Here is a 21,097-nt window from a genome sequence, read left to right as displayed (position 1 = left end):
TTCGTTATATTCTGCTGGGAAAATGGGAAATAGGCAGAGCAATTCACTGAAACGTGCAAACATAAATGGAAATACAGTACATAAGGCAAAAATGTACTTGAAAGTCAATATTTGGTATGGCCACCTTTACTATCGAACATAGCCTGGACTCTCTCTTTCCGGAACACACTGCTTTAATAAATGTTGAGGTCTGGGCTCTGGGGAGGCCAATCCATGACTGATCTAGGTATACGTTTACTGCATTCACCGTGTGTTTGGGATCATTGTCGTAATGAATAAAAATATGCCTTTTCCAACTAGATGCTTTTCAGCTGGGACTGCATGATTAATGAAAATCTTAATATCTGGTTCATATTTCCATCAGCTTTCTCAAGATTCCCAACACCACTGGCAGAGCCTTCATCGTGTTTTACAGATGGATGTAAACACCCTCTGTTGGAGTCATATCAACAATTATTTGAACCAAAAATGTCAAATATGAATTCATAATGCTGTAAGACCTGTTGCCACTGATATAGTCCAGTTCTCGTGTAATTTACCATACCTCAGCCTTTTCTCCCTGTTTCTCTTCACTAAAAATGGCTTCCTGACAGCCTTCCACTGAGACCGTTTCTGATGAGGCTTCAGCAAACAGCAGATGGATCCATTAAAGGGCCAGTGCATCTCTCAGGTACTTCAAGTCTTTGCTTTTCTTTATATTTTTCTACATCTTAAGGACATGATTTCCAGATACAGTTCATCTGCTGTACAGAGTTATTTAGTCCTGCTACTTTTCCGGTTTCCTCAATTTTTTTAAGGACTCACAGCACGCCAGATTTTTGGGAACCACCTAGTTGGTTCAAAATGTTATTTTTACCTATCAGATTTTGTTATCTTTTAGATTCTTAAAGTGCTATGCTGTGGTGTGCTGGGGGAGCAGCACAGCAAAGAAGGACTCATCCAGGCTGGAAAAACTGATCAGGAAGGCTAGCTCTGTGGTCGGCAGGAAGGCTAGCTCTGTGGTCGGCATGAAGCTGGACACCCTGGTGACAGTGGCAGAGAAAAGGACACTAAAGAAACTGATGGACATTATGGACAATGCCAGGCATCCTCTGCACACGGCCATTAACAACCAGAAGAGTCTGTTCAGTGACAGGTTGCTTCTCCCCAAGACAAGAACTAACAGACTTAAAAACTCCTTTGTCCCACACGCCATCAGACTGTTTAACTCCTCTCTGGAGGGGAGAGGGAGGGGAAACAGGAGGACAAAGGAGGGGGGAACAACTAAGCTGTAGTGCCTCTTCACCTCACTGTGCAATACCTTTTGTGCAATACTTTTGTAAATAGTCAACAGTGCAATAGACCTCAATACTCGATACTTTGGGAGCCATAAACATCATTAGACCAGTGCACATATTGGTAAATGGACTGGTTCTTATATAGCGCTTTTCTACTCTTCTGAGCACTCAAAGCGCTTTACACAACTTGTGCATTCACCCATTCACACCCATTCGCACAAGCACATTGTTCTAGGTGCTTTCTAAGTAACATTCACACACATTCATACTCCGATGGATGCATCGGAGAGCAATTTGGGGTTAATATCTTGCCCAAGGATATTTGGCATGCAGACTGGGGGAAGCCAGGAATCGAACCACCAATCTTCCGATCAGCAGATGACCTGCTCTACCGCCTGAGCTACAGCCACCCCCTTATTGTCTCTATTGTGCTCTGTCTTGGTTGTTGAGTTGACTAATGTGGAAATAAAATTTATCCAGCAGTAAACCTGAGTTTGCGGTGAGGGAAGCATCTTGTACAGTACAGCACTTTCCAGCAGGAACTTCGATAGAATGTAAAATAAAACATTTTGTGTATTTTAAAATGACATTCAGTGTGTTTTTGTTGTTGCTGCACTAATCAACCACTTACTACTAACTGCAATGGTAGTTTATTGGATTGGAAAGTGTGGCGATGCTCGCCACCTGGTCTCCCTTCTTGCTTGTTGGTGTGGGCAGGTCTCATTTGTAGGTGCTGAAGAGCTGCTGTGGCTCATTTCCATCAGTGGCACTGGCAATACCTGGGCTCATTCTGTCAGTGAGGTAGTTGAAAAACCCCAGTTGGGTAAAGCGTTTGGGGGTTTTTGTTAACAGACATGCTTATCTATTTAGTTGGTGTTATTTTTTTCAGCTAAATTTTTTAGTGCAATTAGCACTTTCAGCATCAATCCATAGCAATGTGTTGTATTTTTCACATTGTCTGTGTGTAAAATACATATGTAAGCATAGATTACACAAAGGATCCTGCACGCCAAGCTGGATACAAATAGAAATCCCTGGAAACAATTCTTTCTGCGCTTAAGAGCAGCTTCCTATTGCAACGCTGGAGGATTTGTCACCATTACTGGATACGCTGCAGAAGCACAGCAAAGCAGTGACTGTGTGGAGTCGAAAACTATTACACCAACTACACTACACAGTCACCCACATTACCCCAATCACTGGCGTGTTTACACAACAGAGACGCTGAGTCTTTGTTACGGGCGCCAGCCACTGTGGCCTCGTTGTGTGGACACAGAGAGACCTTGCTGTGACTCGCGTCTTCCCTGCTGTGGATTTCTGGAAACCGCGCTTAAAGAAAGCACAAGACTTCTTTCGTAAAATGTGCCTTCCTGAACTTGTTGGGAAATACTTCTCGAAACAACGTGCTGCTCTAAATAGCCTGTAATGTTTCATGTTGTGGTTAAAGATTGATGACAGCTGTGTGGTGCGATGTAAATAGTTTGCATTTCATTTTTATGTGATTGCTGTGTACATGTGAATAGATCTATAATAAAGAAAAACAAACAAATATACTATTCTTTTTTGTTTTATTAAAACAACTTCACACAAAGTACAACTATTTACAATGTACAGTACATCCAAAAGAACAGCTTTAAGAATACTCAACAGGAGCAAGTGTCATTTGGCCCTGGTTTGACAACAACACTGGGGCACATATTAACAAAAACACAGCAAACCTTAACGATCTTATCAAGAAGTGTTGTGTCTTCAGCCTCACATGATAAGAGTAATCAGACTGTGTGTAACATTTTGAACTTGTTGCGCAAACTACCTATTACTCGCTCAACATGAATTCTCAGGTGGGCAATTGCTCTCGTTTGTTCAACGTCCCTTGCATCAAGTTGACAGTAGCCTTTTGTGAAAGCTGGAATCTTGACCTCCGCACACATCATTCCTACAGCATCTCTGATGTCAAAGCCTCTGTCAGCCAATACTACGTCCCCTGGTAACAGCTTTTGAAGAATGCCACATCTCTCTATGATGTGTTTATCTGATGCACGACTAGGGCTGGGCCATATTATACCATTCACGGTAATACCGGTATAATGTTAGGCAACGATAGGAAAATGAAATATCGCGATAGAATGGGAGTAAAACGCGCATGCGCAGTGCCTTTGTTTTCATACGCACATGGCCGATTGTTGAGTGAAACAGATGAACCAGAATTGGTTTGTAAAAATGGTGCAACTTCCGTGATGTGGAACTGGTTTGGTGTTTGTCTGTCAGATACACGACAAAGCACATTTTTTTGCAGAACATGCAAGCGGTCGTCGTTATTGTCGTATTTGTCGGACTAAGATGCTCTTAAATCTGGGAGTAATCTGGGTCCTAAACTCCGTATGCTTCAGGTCAAACAACACTGCAGCATCACTGAGAGTTAAAAACTGTCTAAATTCTTTCATCTTTAGTAAAACGATCAGCATTGCTGCTTTACCAGGTGTAACTATAAAGTTTAACTTCCATGAAAACAAAAAGTTATTACATTTAATGGAGTTAGAAGTTAGCAGGAAGCTAGCGGAAGTTAGCTCGCTAGTTTCGCTAGTTACCTAAGCATGATTTAGCATGTTCTGACTGAGAGATTTCTGAAAAAAATCAAACGTACAGCTCTGCTATCACTTCCAACATAAATGAAGACAGGAAACTAAACAGCAGTGACGTTTGTAGGGTTACTGAAGTTGGGCTAGCTGGTATATAATGATGTGCTACGTGATCGCTAGCGACACAGCTATGTTAGCATAACATAAACAGTGAAGCTGGAGGACGAACACTAACACTTTTCCACTTATAAAAGTTAACGTGAAGGTTCTTCATGGTTAGAGACAAATGCAATCGCATGGCAGGATGCTGTAAACGGACCAAACTTCAGTCAGGAGAACAACTGAGATAATCTATCCACAATACCAGGTTAGTCATTAATATACTGCAACAACATGGGAATAGAGCAGCTGCCAGAGAATTCAACATTAATGAATCAATGGTACAGAAGTGGAGGAAGCAAGAAGAATGAGTTTAATAAAGTTTGATTTATCTGACTGCTTTGTTTCGCTTAATGTGCCTTATAATCCCGTGCACCTTATGGTCCGAAAAATGCGTACTGCACACTGCAGTTTAATGTTGCAAAGCACCTCTTTTTAACTTCAGTGGATATTATACATGGTTATGCTCAGGATATGTCAGCCCATTTCTACTGGAAATGCCTTTTGGTTAAACTTTCAGCAAGGAATTTGCATTTGCACTGTTACATTTTTATAAAGCTTTAATGTACATAAAAACCAGCTTCTTGTTTAGGTGAAAATAAATGGAAGGTTGTCTTTTTGCGCTAGTAATGTTGTGGAGTTGTATTTTGTCTCGCATCAATTATATCGTCGGTTATATCATTATCGCAAATTTTCAAATATATATCGTGATAAATATTTTTGGCCATATCGCCCTGCTCTATGCACGACCCCCCCATCCCCTGGAAATGAAAGAAATAGCTCCATGGGGTGTAATCCCGATGAGGTATTTTATGGTCTGTGTACCCTTGTAATGAGAGTATGTTTGTGCGCGTGCCTTTAAATTAGATGGTCTTTCTGTTCGAATCTCAAAACAGTCAACAATGATTGCTACTCGTTTTCCAAAAGTTTCAGTAAACTGTGGAGGCATTGTCGCCTGCAGACAGTGCCTCTCAGGCCAGTGCACCAGTGCTCCTAAGTGGGCATACAAAACATCAATGGTATCGGTGAAGACAGAAGACAGTGTTTTGTGCGACACATGGAATAGATGACAAAGATGCTGGACTGGAAGATCAAGTCTCAGACGCATTAGTGTGAGTAAGAGCATTTGGAAACCTGTCAGTTTCTTCGGTATTGGCAGGAAATCTTTGACAGTGTTGAAGAGGGACATTAAGACTGCATAACAATATAGTCCAGTGTAATATCTTACTTTTTCGGTATCGTCCTTTAAGAAAGTTTCATTCAGCTCTGTCTTTTGCAACTGTGCTCGAAGCAGTCTGTTCTCCTCCAACAGCCGGTTTATTTCTGCTCTGCCCTGTTGACTGCACACACAGTCCTTCGTCTGCCCTTCAGCTTCCGTGACGCTGTCACTCCCATCACCACTGTCCACATTTGCAGCTGGTACGTCAACCTCCACTTGTCCAACACAACTGCTGTCCACTGCCTCCATGACATGGTTGTTGTTCTTCTGTCAGACCTTCATCGATCATCAAGCCTGTAAGATAAAAAATAGTGCATAGACTTAAGGTTAATGTACACCAATATTCCAATGACAGGTGTGTGATTCATCTTTAAGTTATGTGCGGATTAGTGTACCATAAGAGCAATTTAGTATGTTTTCAGAGGGGGGTGTTTACCTGCAATGGGTGCTCTTTTTCGCTTCCGTTGCATACGCCTTGCGTGCCGGTCCGAGTCTGACACAGGTTTGTCGTCGTGCCCCATGTGCAGTGTTGGTGCCCAGTCTGGATTTGTTACATCCATTTCATATGCTGGTTTGCCTGCAATAATGCCAAATCAAAAGCTACTCAGTCGACATGACGTGGTTCTGCAGCATCACACATTAGCATGTTTTATCTCATTATCTATGACCGCAGCGCATTGAAAAAAACCCCACTAAAAGCCTTTTGGTTTGGTCCTTTTACAGCATCCTGCCATGCGATTACATTTGTTCCTGACCACCGAGAACACTCACGTTAACTTTTATCGAGTGGAAAAAAAGTTAGCGTGTTTATATTGTGCTAACATAGCTGTGTTACTAGCGGTCACGTAGCACATCATTATATACCAGCTAGCCCAAGTTCAGTAACCCTACAAATCAATCAATCAAGCTTTATTTATAAAGCACTTTTCATACAGAAAAAATGTAGCACAAAGTGCTTTACATAGTTAAAAGCAGCCCACCCCACCCTCCAACTCACTCCCCACACTCTCAATACACATATATCCCCCCACCCCCACCCACACACACACATACACACACGCGCACACTTAAAGAGTAAAAATTGGGCTGGGCTCGCATGAGCCAAGTGAGGAAACATTATAACAGAGAGCCGTCTGCACCGGGAGCCGGTCACAGACCGCAGCCTCCGGGCTGGGCACACAGCCGGAGGGAGGCCAAGGAGCCCCCCAACCAGGCTGAGAGGACCCCAGAGACCAGCAGCCACGGTCAATAACAGCCCCGGTGCAGAGAGCGCCCTCCGAGGAAACACTGGAGATATGACGCAATACGATATATACAGGGTAAAATGATAAAATAAATAAGAACAGGATACAATATAAATATAAATATAAATAGAGTAAGAAGATTAAAAAATGAATAAGAATAAAATCAAAAAATATTAGGTAAATCCTAAATTAATAATAGAATAACAGGATAGAATAAATAAGCATAAAAAATAAATAAACGCTAAGTAAAAGCTAAATTAAAAAGGTGGGTCTTGAGCCTGTTCTTAAAAACATGTACGTTCTCTGCGGCCCTGAGCTCCTCCGGCAGGCTGTTCCACAGACGAGGACCATACCACTGAAAAGCTGCCTCTCCGTGAGTATGTGTCCTGACTTTAGGGACAATCAAAAGGCCAGTACCAGAGGACCTCAGGGTCCGCGAGGGTTCGTATGGTAAAAGCAGATCTGAGAGATAAGAAGGCCCAAGACCATTAAGACATTTAAAAACCAATAAAAGAACTTTAAAATCGATCCTGAAACACACGGGGAGCCAATGCAGCGATTCTAAAACCGGTGTAATGTGGGCCCGCCCTCTGGTCTTCGTCAGCACACGAGCTGCCGAGTTTTGCAAGAGTTGTAAAGTTGAAATATTCTTCTTAGGAAGACCAGAGAGCAGGGCATTACAGTAATCAATGCGACTGGCAATAAAAGCATGCATCAGCATCTCCGTGTTGGCCCGAGAGAGAATAGGGCGGACTCTGGCTATATTTTTTAGATGATAAAATCCAATTTTGGTTACATGTTTAACATGTGGGATAAAACCAAGCTCAGAGTCAAAAATAACACCCAGGTTTTTCACTTGTAGCGAAGGACATAGTGAAAATGCCTCTAATTTAGACAAGAGTTTCTCTCTCTGAGCCTCAGGACCGACAATTAAAACTTCAGTTTTGTCCTGGTTAAGCTGTAAAAAGTTTTCTGCCATCCAAGATCTTATATCCAAGATACAGTTAAAAAGGGCATCCATTGGTCTGGTGTCATCAGGAGACACGGAGATGTACAGCTGCGTGTCATCAGCGTAACTGTGGAAGTTCACTCCATGCCTCCTGATGACACTGCCGAGAGGCAACATATACAAATTAAAAAGTACAGGGCCTAGAACCGACCCTTGAGGCACACCACATGTCATTTTATGGATCTTAGAGGAGCATGTATCCATACTCACCATAAAAGATCTGTCAGAGAGATAGGAAGTGAACCAGTTGTGTACAGCACCAGAGAGGCCCACCATGTGTTTTAGTCTGTTTAAAAGAATAGCGTGGTCTACTGTATCAAAGGCTGCGCTTAGATCCAGCAGCACCAGGACTGAGAGCTTTTGGGCGTCCCAGTTACATCTAAGATCATTTAAAACCTTTAGGAGAGCCGTCTCTGTGCTGTGGTTCACCCTAAATCCAGACTGGAATATCTCCAGGATCTGTCTATCATTGAGAAAATCAGTAATCTGAGTAAAAACAAGTTTTTCTAAGACTTTACTTAAAAATGGTAAGTTGGATACAGGTCTGTAGTTATTAAAATCATTACAATCCAAATTGCTCTTCTTCAGAAGGGGCCTCACCACCGCCGTTTTAAAGGCAGCAGGGAAGACACCCAACTGAAGAGAGCAATTCATCATGTATAAAAGCTCAGCCTCAAAAAATCCATAAAGTGTTTTAAAGAGTGAAGAGGGGATTGGATCTAAAAGACATGTGGTGGGTCTCACTGTGGAGAAAACCTTCTGAAAGTTCTCAGCATTAACCAGGACAAAGCTGTCCAGTGTCTCCTCAGGTACAATCGAGCCCTCAGATGTGTTTACAATCATATCGCGATTAGATAAAATATCAGATCTGATGGCGCTGATCTTTCCCCTGAAGTGGTCTGCAAACTGCTCACAGAGCGAGTCTGTGGGGGTTCTTTGGGAGCTGTTAAAATCAGGGTTAAATAAATGATCTATGGTGGAAAAGAGGACCTTGGGATTATTTTTGTTAATACTGATTATTTTGGCGAAGTATGAATTTCTTGACTTCCTTAATGTATTATTGTACATTTTAAATTGCTCGGAAAATATTTGATGGTTGATATTATTTTTATTTTTCCTCCATCTCCTTTCTGCTGCCCTGCAATTTCTTTTGAGTTTTTTGACTTCTTCGTTTCTCCAGGGTGATGCATGTTTTACGTTAATCTTTTTGGTGGTGAGTGGAGCAACGGAGTCAAGGCTTTTCTTCAGTTTGCTGTTAAAATAACTAAAAATCAAATCGCAGGGTGCAGGTAAAATCACAGGGGGGCATTTGACTAAAACCCTGGTAAAATTTGCAGCCACTGTCACTGCTGTTTAGTTTTCTGTCTTCATTTATGTTGGAAGTGATAAGAAAGCTGTACGTTTTAATTTGTTTCCAAAACCCCGCAGTCAGGACATGCTATATTGTATTTAGATAGAAGCTAGCGAGCTAACTTGCTGCTAACTTCTAACTCATATGTCATAAATTCCATTGTCATGGGTGCCTGGATGTTTAACTCAGTTGTTACACCTGGTAGAGCAGAACGCTGATAATTTTATTAAAGATGAAAGACTTAAGACAGTGTTTTAACTCTCAGTAATGCCACAGTGATCATTTGATATATGGACCTGCAGCAGAGTTTAGGCCCAGACACGGCTAGTGACGTCAGACTCAACAATCGGATAGTGATATGAATTACTTTAGAACTCACCGGAGAGAAAATGCCGCGAGCAAACCAACAAAAAGCTGGGGATTGCACGGAACTCGATATCCGCTCGTCTCACCGCTGCAATCCATGCCTGGCGTCTTTGTTTGGTGATATCGGATACATGGGATCCCTCACGTTGCCGCCAGGATGGAAAACGATTAAAAGATTAATCCAGTTTCTTGCCTTCACGATCGTGAGATCTAACATTGCAACCGACTACACACGTACCACCATAGCTGAAGCTGTATCCTTTGTCTGGCCTACTGTGATGGCGGCAGGGGGCGCATTCTAAAATGTCATGTGACAATCTGATTCATGAAGAGTGATGATGTCACAAGGACATGTGATGATGTCACAAGGACATGTGATGATGTCACAAGCACATGCCTTTGAGCCTTTTCTATAAATAGGGGTCAGGAGCAGCAAGTTTTAGTCAGTTTGTTCGCAGCCTTCAAACGTTCGACCAGAGATATATTTGAAAGTATTTGTAAACCTCTTCAGAGTCACTGTGCACAGGATTAAAAATGTATCCACGAAAATGCCAACAAAGAATAAACAATCTTGCTGCCTCTCCTTCGAGGTCTGGCCGGCCACTCACTTCAAGAGGGAAGCCTGATATGACACGATCCATTGGTGCCTCATCAGTCCAAAGGACATTACAGGAAAACTCCGACCTACATGCAAAAATTAAACAAATTGAAGAAGAGAAGCTTCAACTGGAGGAGAAGTGCAGACAATTGGAAGCACGAAATCAAGAGCTGGAAAAACAACAGCAACGCCAGCCTTACACAAAAATTATTAGTGAGGCCTGGGAAGGAAAGTTTGGTGAAGCACGACAGAAGATTTTGTTCCTGATGAAGGAAAACAAGACAAAGAGTGCTGAATTAAAAGAAACGTCTGCCCAGCTTCAACGCGCGAATGCTACTATTGGGGAGATGCAAAGGGATCTCCAAAACATGGAGCAAAAGAATCAGGCGCTCCAAGGAACGCTTGATGAAGCTATGGAACAAACTGCACAAATCCTCGGACAGAAAAAGGAAGGGGTCACACAAATGCAGGACCAACTCAAAGGCATAAAGAAAAAATACGAAGTGCTGAAAGTCAGGCTGGATGAAACAGAGTGCAAAAAAAAAGAGCTTCTTCAAGAGAAAGAGCAACAGGAAGAAGAAAAAAAACGTATTCTCCAGGACTCAGACAACTTGAAGCGCGAAAACGCTGAAATGCTTGCACAAAAGCAGCAACAAGAGAAAATAAATGAAGACCTGCAGCGTAAGCTTCAAGAAATCACAAGAAGAAATGAGCAGTTAGAAAAGATGCACAAGGAAAAACAACAGCAAAATACAGACAAGTGCAATCTATTAAAAGAAATGGAGCAAAGATGCCAGAAACTTGAGAAGGAAGTTGAAGAAACAACCGATCAGTTGAGAACCCTCATCCTAGAGAAAAAAGTGGTCGTGGAAAAGCTCATGGAAAAGAAGAAAAAACGTTTCCGCTTCTTCTGGAGGAGGGACACTCCTGCTCTTTCTACTTTTTCTATTTTTTCTACTGCTGACGTCACCTCGTCTCCCTCCACCTCTGTTCCATCTTAATTTTCACCTCTCCTCTCCCCTTCTCTCCTAACACTTCTTCCCTCTCTCCTTCATCTTTTTTCACCCCAACCAGTCCCGGCAGTTGACTGCCCCTCGTGAGCCTGGTTCTGCCGGAAGTTTCTGCCCGTTTAAAGGCAGTTTTTCTTCCCCACTGTCGCCTAGTGCTTGCTCAGAGGGGATTGTTGGGGTTTTCTCTTTTCTTTTTTTTTCCCTTCTTATTACCATTTTCCTTTATTTACCGATTTGTTTTGTTTACTTTTCTTTTATGTTGTTTCTTTATTTACTTGTTTAACTTTTTTTCAACTTATGTAATAAACTAATAAACCAATTGAATTTATCCTCTGCGTATTTTACATCTAATCTTTAAAGAATATTTCCAAAACATTTTCAAACATCACGATCTGTCTTTTGTTTGCTTGTTAAAACCCCGTAAATGGTGAAGTAAAAACCCTGTGATATGGTTTAAAACATCAAAATAGACTAAACAACTAGTCTAAAACTAAGAGACACAGGATAAAGTTGGTGTGAAGGTTTCAGTCTGTGAATGAATCTAAGCACCATCACCTTAACTTTAAATTCATCTCTGTTACCCTCTTTGTGACTGAACTCTGACCGTGAGCACCACAGCCACTGCGCACCAGTCACACGCACTTTAAATCCATCACAGTAAACCAGTTAGTTTACCTCAGTTTGTTTTGCAGCACATTTCACAACATGCAAAAGCATAATGTGCCATGTACAGACTCAAAATCTGATTTAAAAACATGAGGACTGACCTGTAAGCTTTACATTTACAGTTTATCACATACCACTGAGCAGTTCTTACCTGTAATTCTAAGCCCTCTTCTTCCTTTTCTGGTTTAAAACATCAAATTAGACTAAACAACTAGTCTAAAACCAAGAGACACTTAAATATTAAGTTAAACCTCTGGGGTTGCCGGACGCGTCGGCGCGTCAAAATCACATGACCAATTTAAGACGACACAGCTACAAGATGCAGCGATTCAGAGGCTGTATCCCAATTCAGGGTCTGCAGCCTTAAAGGCCGCATTTTAAGGCCGATTACGTCACAGCGACGCGACGAAGGCCTAAAAATAAATGTTTGTTTCAGTTCTATGAAGTTCTATGAGTATTTTGGATTAGTAGCACTGCTGTGTTTGTTGCATCATATTGCTGTAATTGTTTATATGCTTTATATATTCTGAGGTAAGTTGATCTATAGTGTTACATCATATTCTATAAGGATGTTATGTGTTTGTGTACTTTCTGCCCAGTTTGACCCATTTAGCAGAAGTCAGCTTGGTTCCACTTGCCTCTTACCCGTGATTTCAGTGGAAATTTCAAATTCAGGATCTGACACACACTGTTTCATGTCCTACACAGTTCTTGCAAGTTCATAGAAATTTCTGTTCAATTAGAACCAAATATTTGAGTTGATGGTTGAAATTGTTGTTGTAATTTGTGTTTTAAATATTTTTAGATTGATGTTTTGTTTCCTTTACAATATTGTAAAGGAAACAAAACATCAATCTAAAAATTGTCCTCTTTTTTATTTTTTTATTTGGGCTTCTTAAATTTATTTTGGGCTACCAAAAACTGAAGAGTGCCTGCCCGAAGGGCTACCAGGGATTTTGAAATTTTGCGAGCCCTGCTTATGCAAGGTAAGTTTCATGTTGGACTCATGGTTCTTTGTTAGTCCAGTTTAGGATGACGTATGTATCATATCAAAACTATGTCATATCAAAACAACCCCACACCTGCAGTTGTTTCAGTTTTTCACAGGTGTTTCCTGTCAGCTGGTCAACCTCACTCAGGTGGACATCCATATCAGCCAACCAAACGACAAGCTCCTCCCTTTGTGCTTCAAATCCCTCCCACTCTGAGACAAGGAGCTGAGAGAGAAAACAAGGGTCAATTATAAAGAAGAGAGAAAAGTGAAACCCTCCTGAGAAGGTCTGACTCGCATACCTGCAGTCGACCTATGATTGGCGTTCACGTCATCCCAGCGGCGGCCGCACTCCCTCGCCAATGCCAGCAGCCAAGTCTGCAGGGTGCCCTGGAAGAGCAGAGTTAATGTTCGACTCCTCCTGGTCAGGCTCTCCAGCTGGATGAGCCGAGGTCTCCCCTCTCGCCGCCGCCTCTGAACACACAAACACAAATTGCATGTGAAGCAGGAGGTGCAGATTTTTTTTGCTATTGTTTTCTAAATCCAGGCTTGATCACGTGGAGGTATTTGGAAAACTTTTTTTGGCCAGCGGACGACTGTTGTCTCGCAGAAAGTCAAATCAAATGTATGCGATACACAATCAATTCACAAGAACACATTAAAACAGAAGGTGCCTGATTTCAACTCAATTCTGCATCAAAACAGGGTAACAGAATTAAAACGAGTGTTTGCAGCAAATGTGAGCACAAAGCCTCACTTTGTACAAGCCTGCTATTAAAGTTCTCCTCTATGCAGACAACCTTCCTGTTTTCAAGGCACAACTTGGATCTGCTGCACAAATCTTATGGATACACGCTAAATGAAACAGTAGTGTGCACGACTCCAGATTCTGATCCCTCGTCCTAATATGGTCCTAAAAGGCTCACAAAAAACAACATAGCGATAGCAATAAAGCAAATGTTGAGGCTTCTAAATACAAAGTCCATAAACCAATGGCTGACATGGGTTTTATCATAAGGGTGATAAATATACAACATATGTTCTTAAGACTAAAAGTATAATACAGATTTTAGTCTGAGAGATCTGATGTTCATTTACCTGCAGATGCACTATACGTGCCTGCTCCGTGGTTTTCCACAACATTTTGCACATCACTATTTAATACAGGAAGTAGGTAGGTGAACTAAAACAAGTCATCTTTCTTTGTGAGAGGACAATATTAATGAAATAAACCTCAATGACATCATAGGGATCCCTAAAGATGCTCCTGCTGCTTTTCTTCCTCCTCATCCTAAACTTCCTTCTCCTCGACTTTCATCCAATTGTACTTCAATCTACTTGTGTTTCTCCCCCTCCTCTTCCTCATTTTGTTGGAGCTGTGAACAGAATTAGTGTGAATCTGAATTAATTTGTGCAAAAAAGTAAAATCTACAGCTTTTCAGTCAGAGGTGGTCTTTTGATTTAAGCCGGGTAGAGTAGATTTATGTGTTGATGCTGCCTGCTTCATCTCTGCGACTGGCTGCTGAGTGATATTTACACCCCGGCTGGATTACAAACTTTAACCACGTGCTGCACTTTGGCCCAGCGTTGATACCTCTTGTTAGTATAATGAACTCTTCTTGGCTTAATGTATGATGGTGGATAAATGAAATGTACAAAGAAAATTTAACTATATTACAAAAGGACATCTATCTTGGTAACATCAAATGACCGGAGCATAACTTGTTAACTAGTCTGAAAATAAGTTATACAGGAACAGTCACAGACACACCTTCTCATGTGTCACATTTCTATTCATTCAAAACACTTATGCATTGCTGTATTTTATACAGGCTGATGTGAGTATTTACACAAGCACACACACACACACACACACACACACACACACACACACACACACACACACACACACACACACACACACACCAGCTTATTTCTCTCTTATCCAGAGAAATCCTTTCATCAGCCTTTCAATGCTGGGTAATCAAAGTATAAAGAACCATGCCAGTCTCCTATTGCCAGAGGCTGAAGTGTGTGTGCAGTCACCAGGTGATAATCTGATATCATGTACTTCCCCACTGATGTTAGTGGGGAAGTACGATAGTGGCTCAAGAGTTGGGAGTTCGCCTTGTAATCGGAAGGTTGCCGGTTCGAGCCCCGGCTTGGACAGTCTCGATCGTTGTGTCATTGGGCAAGACACTTCACCCGTTGCCTACTGGTGGTGGTCAGAGGGCCCGGTGGCGCCAGTGTCCGGCAGCCTCGCCTCTGTCAGTGCGCCCCAGGGTGGCTGTGGTTACAATGTAGCTTGCTATCACCAGTGTGTGAATGTGTGCGTGAATGGGTGGATGACTGGATATGTAAAGCGCTTTGGGGTCCTTAGGGACTAGTAAAGCGCTATATAAATACAGGCCATTTACCATTTACCATGTTAAGTAATATGAAAAAAAAAATGAATCCCACCTTAGGCCGAATGTGTGACTCTCTTCGTAGTGGAAGAGAGAATGAATCTTCCCATCCGAATTCACGGCAATCAGTCTGTCAATCAAATCCTGTGGAGTAAAATGAGAGGCTTTGAACAAGAATGCACCGGATAGGGTGCAAAACGAAAACTGTGTGGAAATTTACAATGGGTAAGGTGGAGAACGTATATCAGTCTCAGTGTGAGAGGGTTTATTTGAATGCGTTTGAAGTAAAACAAATGGGTGGGTGGTGTTTGGAGGCCAAATAAAAAGTGCAAACATGCCCTCAGATGGATGACAAAAAAAAACTGCAGTGTGTGGAAAAGAAGAAGAAGAAAAACACTTACAGGTATGGAGGTTGGCATCTCCCTCAGGGTGTATTCGCTTTTGTTGGCCAAAGACTGTCGGCCCAGCAGTTGCCACACCGACTGGGAAGAGGAGAGGAGGTTGACCAAGTACAGGAAGGACTGAAGAGGAAAGTAAATACAGCAGCTGTTAGAGAGAAAAAATGTATTTGCTTTTAAAGACCATTGTGAATGCATTTGTGCACGTCATGGATTGATCAAATCCTAACACATAATAATAATATAACACTATTCAACTACAAACACTACCGATAATATGACAAATAATATCTGTAGTATTCAAAGCAAAACAAAATGTAAAAAGAATTTATGATTGCAAAGATAAAACATGGTTTACCACACTCTCAAAACTGAATAAGACATATATTCTGAGCAGAGTGGTTGAGCAGAAACCTATTGCAGCCTGAAGAATATTAAACTACAGGAAAGCTCCCTGCATTTTTCACTGGGTCTGGTAGAACAGGGAAAACATATCATCAAAAGCATCAAAGGAAAAAAAGAGAGACACTTGCACAAACGAGCTACAACTTAGATTATATTAAACAGCTTCAAAGAAACGTAAAGAAAAAAACAAGATACGATGGATTTTTTTTTTCTAAAATAGAAATATCTATACTTTCATGTGTCTTCTGATGTTTCTGTGCATGTGTGAACTTATCTTCATATGTACTACCAAACCTCCTACTGTACTTAGCACAGATTAAAGCAAAGACTCGAGTTAATTCACCAAAGTGCTGGTGTGTGTATATTTAGTTTTCCTTTGACCTCAGCATATATGTATAACCCACTGATAAGGCAGACTTTAAAGTCGCCTGTGGCAGGACACAGTTTACACATCACTGGCTGTCCGTATTCACTTGGCTAGTCTCTCTGAGAGAGATGACTTGGCTGCTGTCAGAGGCCAAGCATCAGACACACACAGACAGGCTCACGCTGGAGCTTGTTGAAGCTTTCCTGAGAGAAATTCTGCCAAAAACATAACTAAAAATGCAGTCTTATGAAAGTAAGGCTTATTTGCCCAGACACCCATAAACCAATCAGCAAAAAGCCTTTCTTGTTAACAAAATCACTATTGCCAGTTTCTTAAATATGAATATTCACAAGTGAATTTTCTACATGGCTGCTGGTATCACAGCAACACATGGACCACTATTCTGAGTCCTGGGTTAATAATAATTGGAATCAATTTAATTTTAATCAATTTAAACACCTTTGTAACCAGTGAGCTAAAAACATGATGGAAAAGCAAAACTTCTAAGAGATCTGTGTCTGTACTATTATGTAGATATCTAAAAATTGGGGCATTGTGGGCTCCAGGAAGTTTCTCCTTCTCCCTCTCTCTCTCACACACACACGCACGCACATACATACAATACCTTAATGCAACTCCTATCTGTGGGGTCAATGGGAGTTGGTTTGGGACGGACCACTCTGATGTCGTCACTGCTGCACTCAAGAACAGACCATAGCTCTAGTACCAGGGCCCGAATAAAGCCTGAGACAGAACACGGAGAAATTTGTTGTACCAAACATTTATTTGAAATAGCAGCAACTAAAATTATTAACAGTGCTTTAATAAATAAACGACTGACTTTGTTATTGTGTCCAATCTTTTAAAGAAATCTGTCTTTGCATTGCTGGCACCGTTTTGATTGGAGGATTTGAATCTCAGGAAGGAAGGAATTTATAATGCCACTCCCTTTGATCCCATTTAATCTCTTCCCTGTTGCACTTTGGCCTGTCAGTAACTACATTTGAATTTTGCAGCTTCTGATTGGCTATACTTTTACAGTGTAAAAGTATAGCCTTTATTGCACATAAAGGCTGGATAAAAACGTTAATGCAATCAAAATGTACGCAGCCCTCGCTGGAAAACTGGGGATACAGTACAGTACATAAATGATGAAGCAAAGACAAAACATTAGTGTCATGGAAGAAGAAATAGTCAGTGCATCACGGGAAGCTCCCAGCAATAAAACCTGCATTTGTATTGACACATAAACCTTAATTTGTGAGCAATTTTCAGTGTATTTCAGTTAAATTAACGAGACAAATATAACAAAAGGGATTTTATACTTAGAAGAAGAATATGAAATTGAAATATTAAACTAAGAAAACTATAAATACTGCAGTTCTAGAGTTACAGATATACAATTAAGCTTTGCATATCAGTGCTGTATAACCCAGGGAATGTACTTTTTTTTTTATAATTGAATAGTAATGGAAATCATGAACTGTTTTTCAGAGGTCATAGATCAAATGAGCAGTAGAGTTTTTCTCACAGAATGGTTCTTTCACATAGAAAGCAGTGTGTGCTGCAGGTTTAGCAAATGGCCCATCATTTGTAAGCTCTGTCTGGACTATATCACTTTTTGAGGTCATCCTTCTTTCTGTCAGTCTGCCCAAAACATCAACGGTATCGGTGAAGACAGAAGACAGTGACACATGGAATAGATGACAAGGATGCTGGACTGGAAGATCAAGTCTCAGACGCATTAGTGTGAGTAAGAGCATTTGGAAACCTGTCAGTTTCTTCGATATTGGCAGGAAATCTTTGACAGTGTTGAAGAGGGACATTAAGACTGCATAACAATATAGTCCAGTGTAATATCTTACTTTTTCGGTATCGTCCTTTAAGAAAGTTTCATTCAGCTCTGTCTTTTGCAACTGTGCTCGAAGCAGTCTGTTCTCCTCCAACAGCCGGTTTATTTCTGCTCTGCCCTGTTGACTGCACACACAGTCCTTCGTCTGCCCTTCAGCTTCCGTGACGCTGTCACTCCCATCACCACTGGATTTGTTACATCCATTTCATATGCTGGTTTGCCTGCAATAATGCCAAATCAAAAGCTACTCAGTCGACATGACGTGGTTCTGCAGCATCACACATTAGCATGTTTTATCTCATTATCTATGACCGCAGCGCATTGAAAAAAAAACCCACTAAAAGCCTTTTAGTTTGGTCCTTTTACAGCATCCTGCCATGCGATTACATTTGTTCCTGACCACCGAGAACACTCACGTTAACTTTTATCGAGTGGAAAAAAAGTTAGCGTGTTTATATTATGCTAACATAGCTGTGTCGCTAGCGGTCACGTAGCACATCATTATATACCAGCTAGCCCAAGTTCAGTAACCCTACAAATGTCACTGCTGTTTAGTTTTCTGTCTTCATTTATGTTGGAAGTGATAAGAAAGCTGTACGTTTTAATTTGTTTCCAAAACCCCGCAGTCAGGACATGCTATATTGTATTTAGATAGAAGCTAGCGAGCTAACTTGCTGCTAACTTCTAACTCATATGTCATAAATTCCATTGTCATGGATGCCTGGATGTTTAACTCAGTTGTTACACCTGGTAGAGCAGAACGCTGATAATTTTATTAAAGATGAAAGACTTAAGACAGTGTTTTAACTCTCAGTAATGCCACAGTGATCATTTGATATATGGACCTGCAGCAGAGTTTAGGCCCAGACACGGCTAGTGACGTCAGACTGAACAATCGGATAGTGATATGAATTACTTTAGAACTCACCGGAGAGAAAATGCCGCGAGCAAACCAACAAAAAGCTGGGGATTGCACGGAACTCGATATCCGCTCGTCTCACCGCTGCAATCCATGCCTGGCGTCTTTGTTTGGTGGATACATGGGATCCCTCACGTTGCCGCCAGGATGGAAAACGATGAAAAGATTAATCCAGTTTCTTGCCTTCACGATCGTGAGCTCTAACGTTGCAACCGACTACACACAGTCACTGCTTTGCTGTGCTTCTGCAGCATATCCAGTAATGGTGACAAATCCTCCAGCGTTGCAATAGGAAGCTGCTCTTAAGCGCAGAAAGAATTGTTTCCAGGGATTTCTATTTGTATCCAGCTTGGCGTGCAGGATCCTTTGTGTAATCTATGCTTACATATGTATTTTACACACAGACAATGTGAAAAATACAACACATTGCTATGGATTGATGCTGAAAGTGCTAATTGCACTAAAAAATTTAGCTGAAAAAATAACACCAACTAAATAGATAAGCATGTCTGTTAACAAAAAAACCCAAACGCTTTACCCAACTGGGGTTTTTCAACTACCTCAGGGACAAAGCTTTACCAAAATCTTCCAACTCAGACCCTGTGACAAGGTCTGTGAAAACCACGTTTTTATGCCTGAAATTCTACAGTACTACACTCCCACCAGATGAGCTCATGCAGCCTGTCACGAACCGGGACATACAACCATGACAAAACAGGAGATGCACACACAATTTATTGTGTTATTAATTTAGATCAACTGTGCTAATATAGTATACCAAAATGAAAACAATAACTCAAATTTCTCATGTACACTTTCTACAGAGGCACCATCGAGAGCATCCTGTCGAGCTGCATCACTGTGTGGTTTGGAGCCTGCAATGCGTCCTGTCATAGAACCCTCCAACGCATAGTGAGAGCTGCAGAGAGGATCATTGGTGTCTCTCTCCCCTCCCTCCAGGACATTTACAGCACCCGTCTCACTAAAAAAGCCCTTTGCATAGCGGCTGATCCCACGCACCCAATGCAAAGCTTCTTCAAGCTGCTGCCGTCAGGGAGGAGACTGCGGAGTCTCCAGGCCAGGACCAGCAGACTGAAGGACAGCTTCATCCATCAGGCTGTCAGGAAGCTTAACTCCCTCCCGATTCTGCCCCCTCTCCCCTCCTCTCCTCCATGGTCTCACTGAACTCTGTCACATACACACACACACACTCACTGGCCTGCACCAGTTACCAGTCACTTTGTGGAGCATTGGACTGCCATTACCTCATAAGACTTTGTTGTTATACTATCTCTAACCGTATATTACTAGATGTCCATTTGCACTATTTGCCTATTTGCACTACTCTGCCTGGTTTACACTCAATGTCATTTACCCATACCTGAATATTGTATATTGTATATTGCATAGCTTTCTTGTTAAATTGTATTGTATTTATTTAAATTTTTACTTTTTAATTATTTTATTTGCATTTTTTAATCACTCTCTTATATTTAAATGTTCATTTGCTATTTCATCTAGGGTTTGAGAGTAACGAAATTTCTATTCTCTGTATGTCCTGTACATGTGGCAGAATTGACAAATAAAGTTGACTTTGACTTTGAGATATTTGAGGTTGTGCTGAAAATAATGGTGCCAAATAAGGCAAGAAAAACATATTTTAAAGGTGAAATATAGAGGTAAAATCAAAAATAGTCAAGAATGGCCAATTATACCCTGGACCACAGAGGGTTAAATTTGAAAACGGTTTTAAAAAAAAACATCCCCATTCTAAAATGTCATGTGACAATCTGATTCATGAAGAGTGATGATGTCACAAGGACATGTGATGATGTCACAAGGACATGTGAGGATGTCACAAGCACATGCCTTTGAGCCTTTGAAGTTTTTCTATAAATAGGGGTCAGGAGCAGCAAGTTTTAGTCAGTTTGTTCGCAGCCTTCAAACGTTCGACCAGAGCTATATTTGAAAGTATTTGTAAACCTCTTCAGAGTCACTGAAATTTTTTTTAAACGTTCTCACCAATTCACTGAGCAAACAAACACATTTCAGTCAAGATGACTTTCACCTCAAATCATCTTGAAATATGTAAAGGGACCCTTTTGGGAGGTCACTACAAGGTCGAGGGTTTCCTTGAAGAAGGGGGCTTTGGTATTGTAACCAAATGTTGCAATACAAAAACCAACAAAGTCGTTGCTATTAAAGTCAACAAGAGCGACCCTGAAATTCTGCAACAGGCGAAAATGGAAATTTACATACTGGAGAAGCTGCGAGGCTTGGAT

At 41.2% G+C, this 21,097-nt stretch overlaps 1 protein-coding gene across 1 annotated transcript; it reads right to left on the bottom strand.

Moving 5' to 3' along the window:
- Window positions 1–4,754: 4,754 nt before the first annotated feature.
- Window positions 4,755–5,837, bottom strand: LOC146619620 (uncharacterized). Its single transcript, XM_085371466.1, has 2 exons — window positions 5,671–5,837; window positions 4,755–5,528 (listed from the first exon to the last, which is right to left on the bottom strand). The coding sequence occupies exon 2, from the start codon at window positions 5,481–5,483 to the stop codon at window positions 4,755–4,757; it is 729 nt and encodes a 242-aa protein (XP_085227592.1). The 5' UTR covers window positions 5,484–5,528; window positions 5,671–5,837.
- Between the last annotated feature and the right edge of the window lie 15,260 nt (window positions 5,838–21,097).

Source organism: Diplotaxodon limnothrissa, linkage group LG14 (assembly GCF_057381915.1).
Source record: "Diplotaxodon limnothrissa isolate DT_005_m linkage group LG14, D_limnothrissa_male_GT1.1, whole genome shotgun sequence".
In the NCBI taxonomy this organism is placed as follows: Eukaryota; Metazoa; Chordata; class Actinopteri; order Cichliformes; family Cichlidae; genus Diplotaxodon; species Diplotaxodon limnothrissa.
Note: the sequence above shows the minus strand (reverse complement) of the source record. Positions and strands in the feature narration are given on the sequence as shown.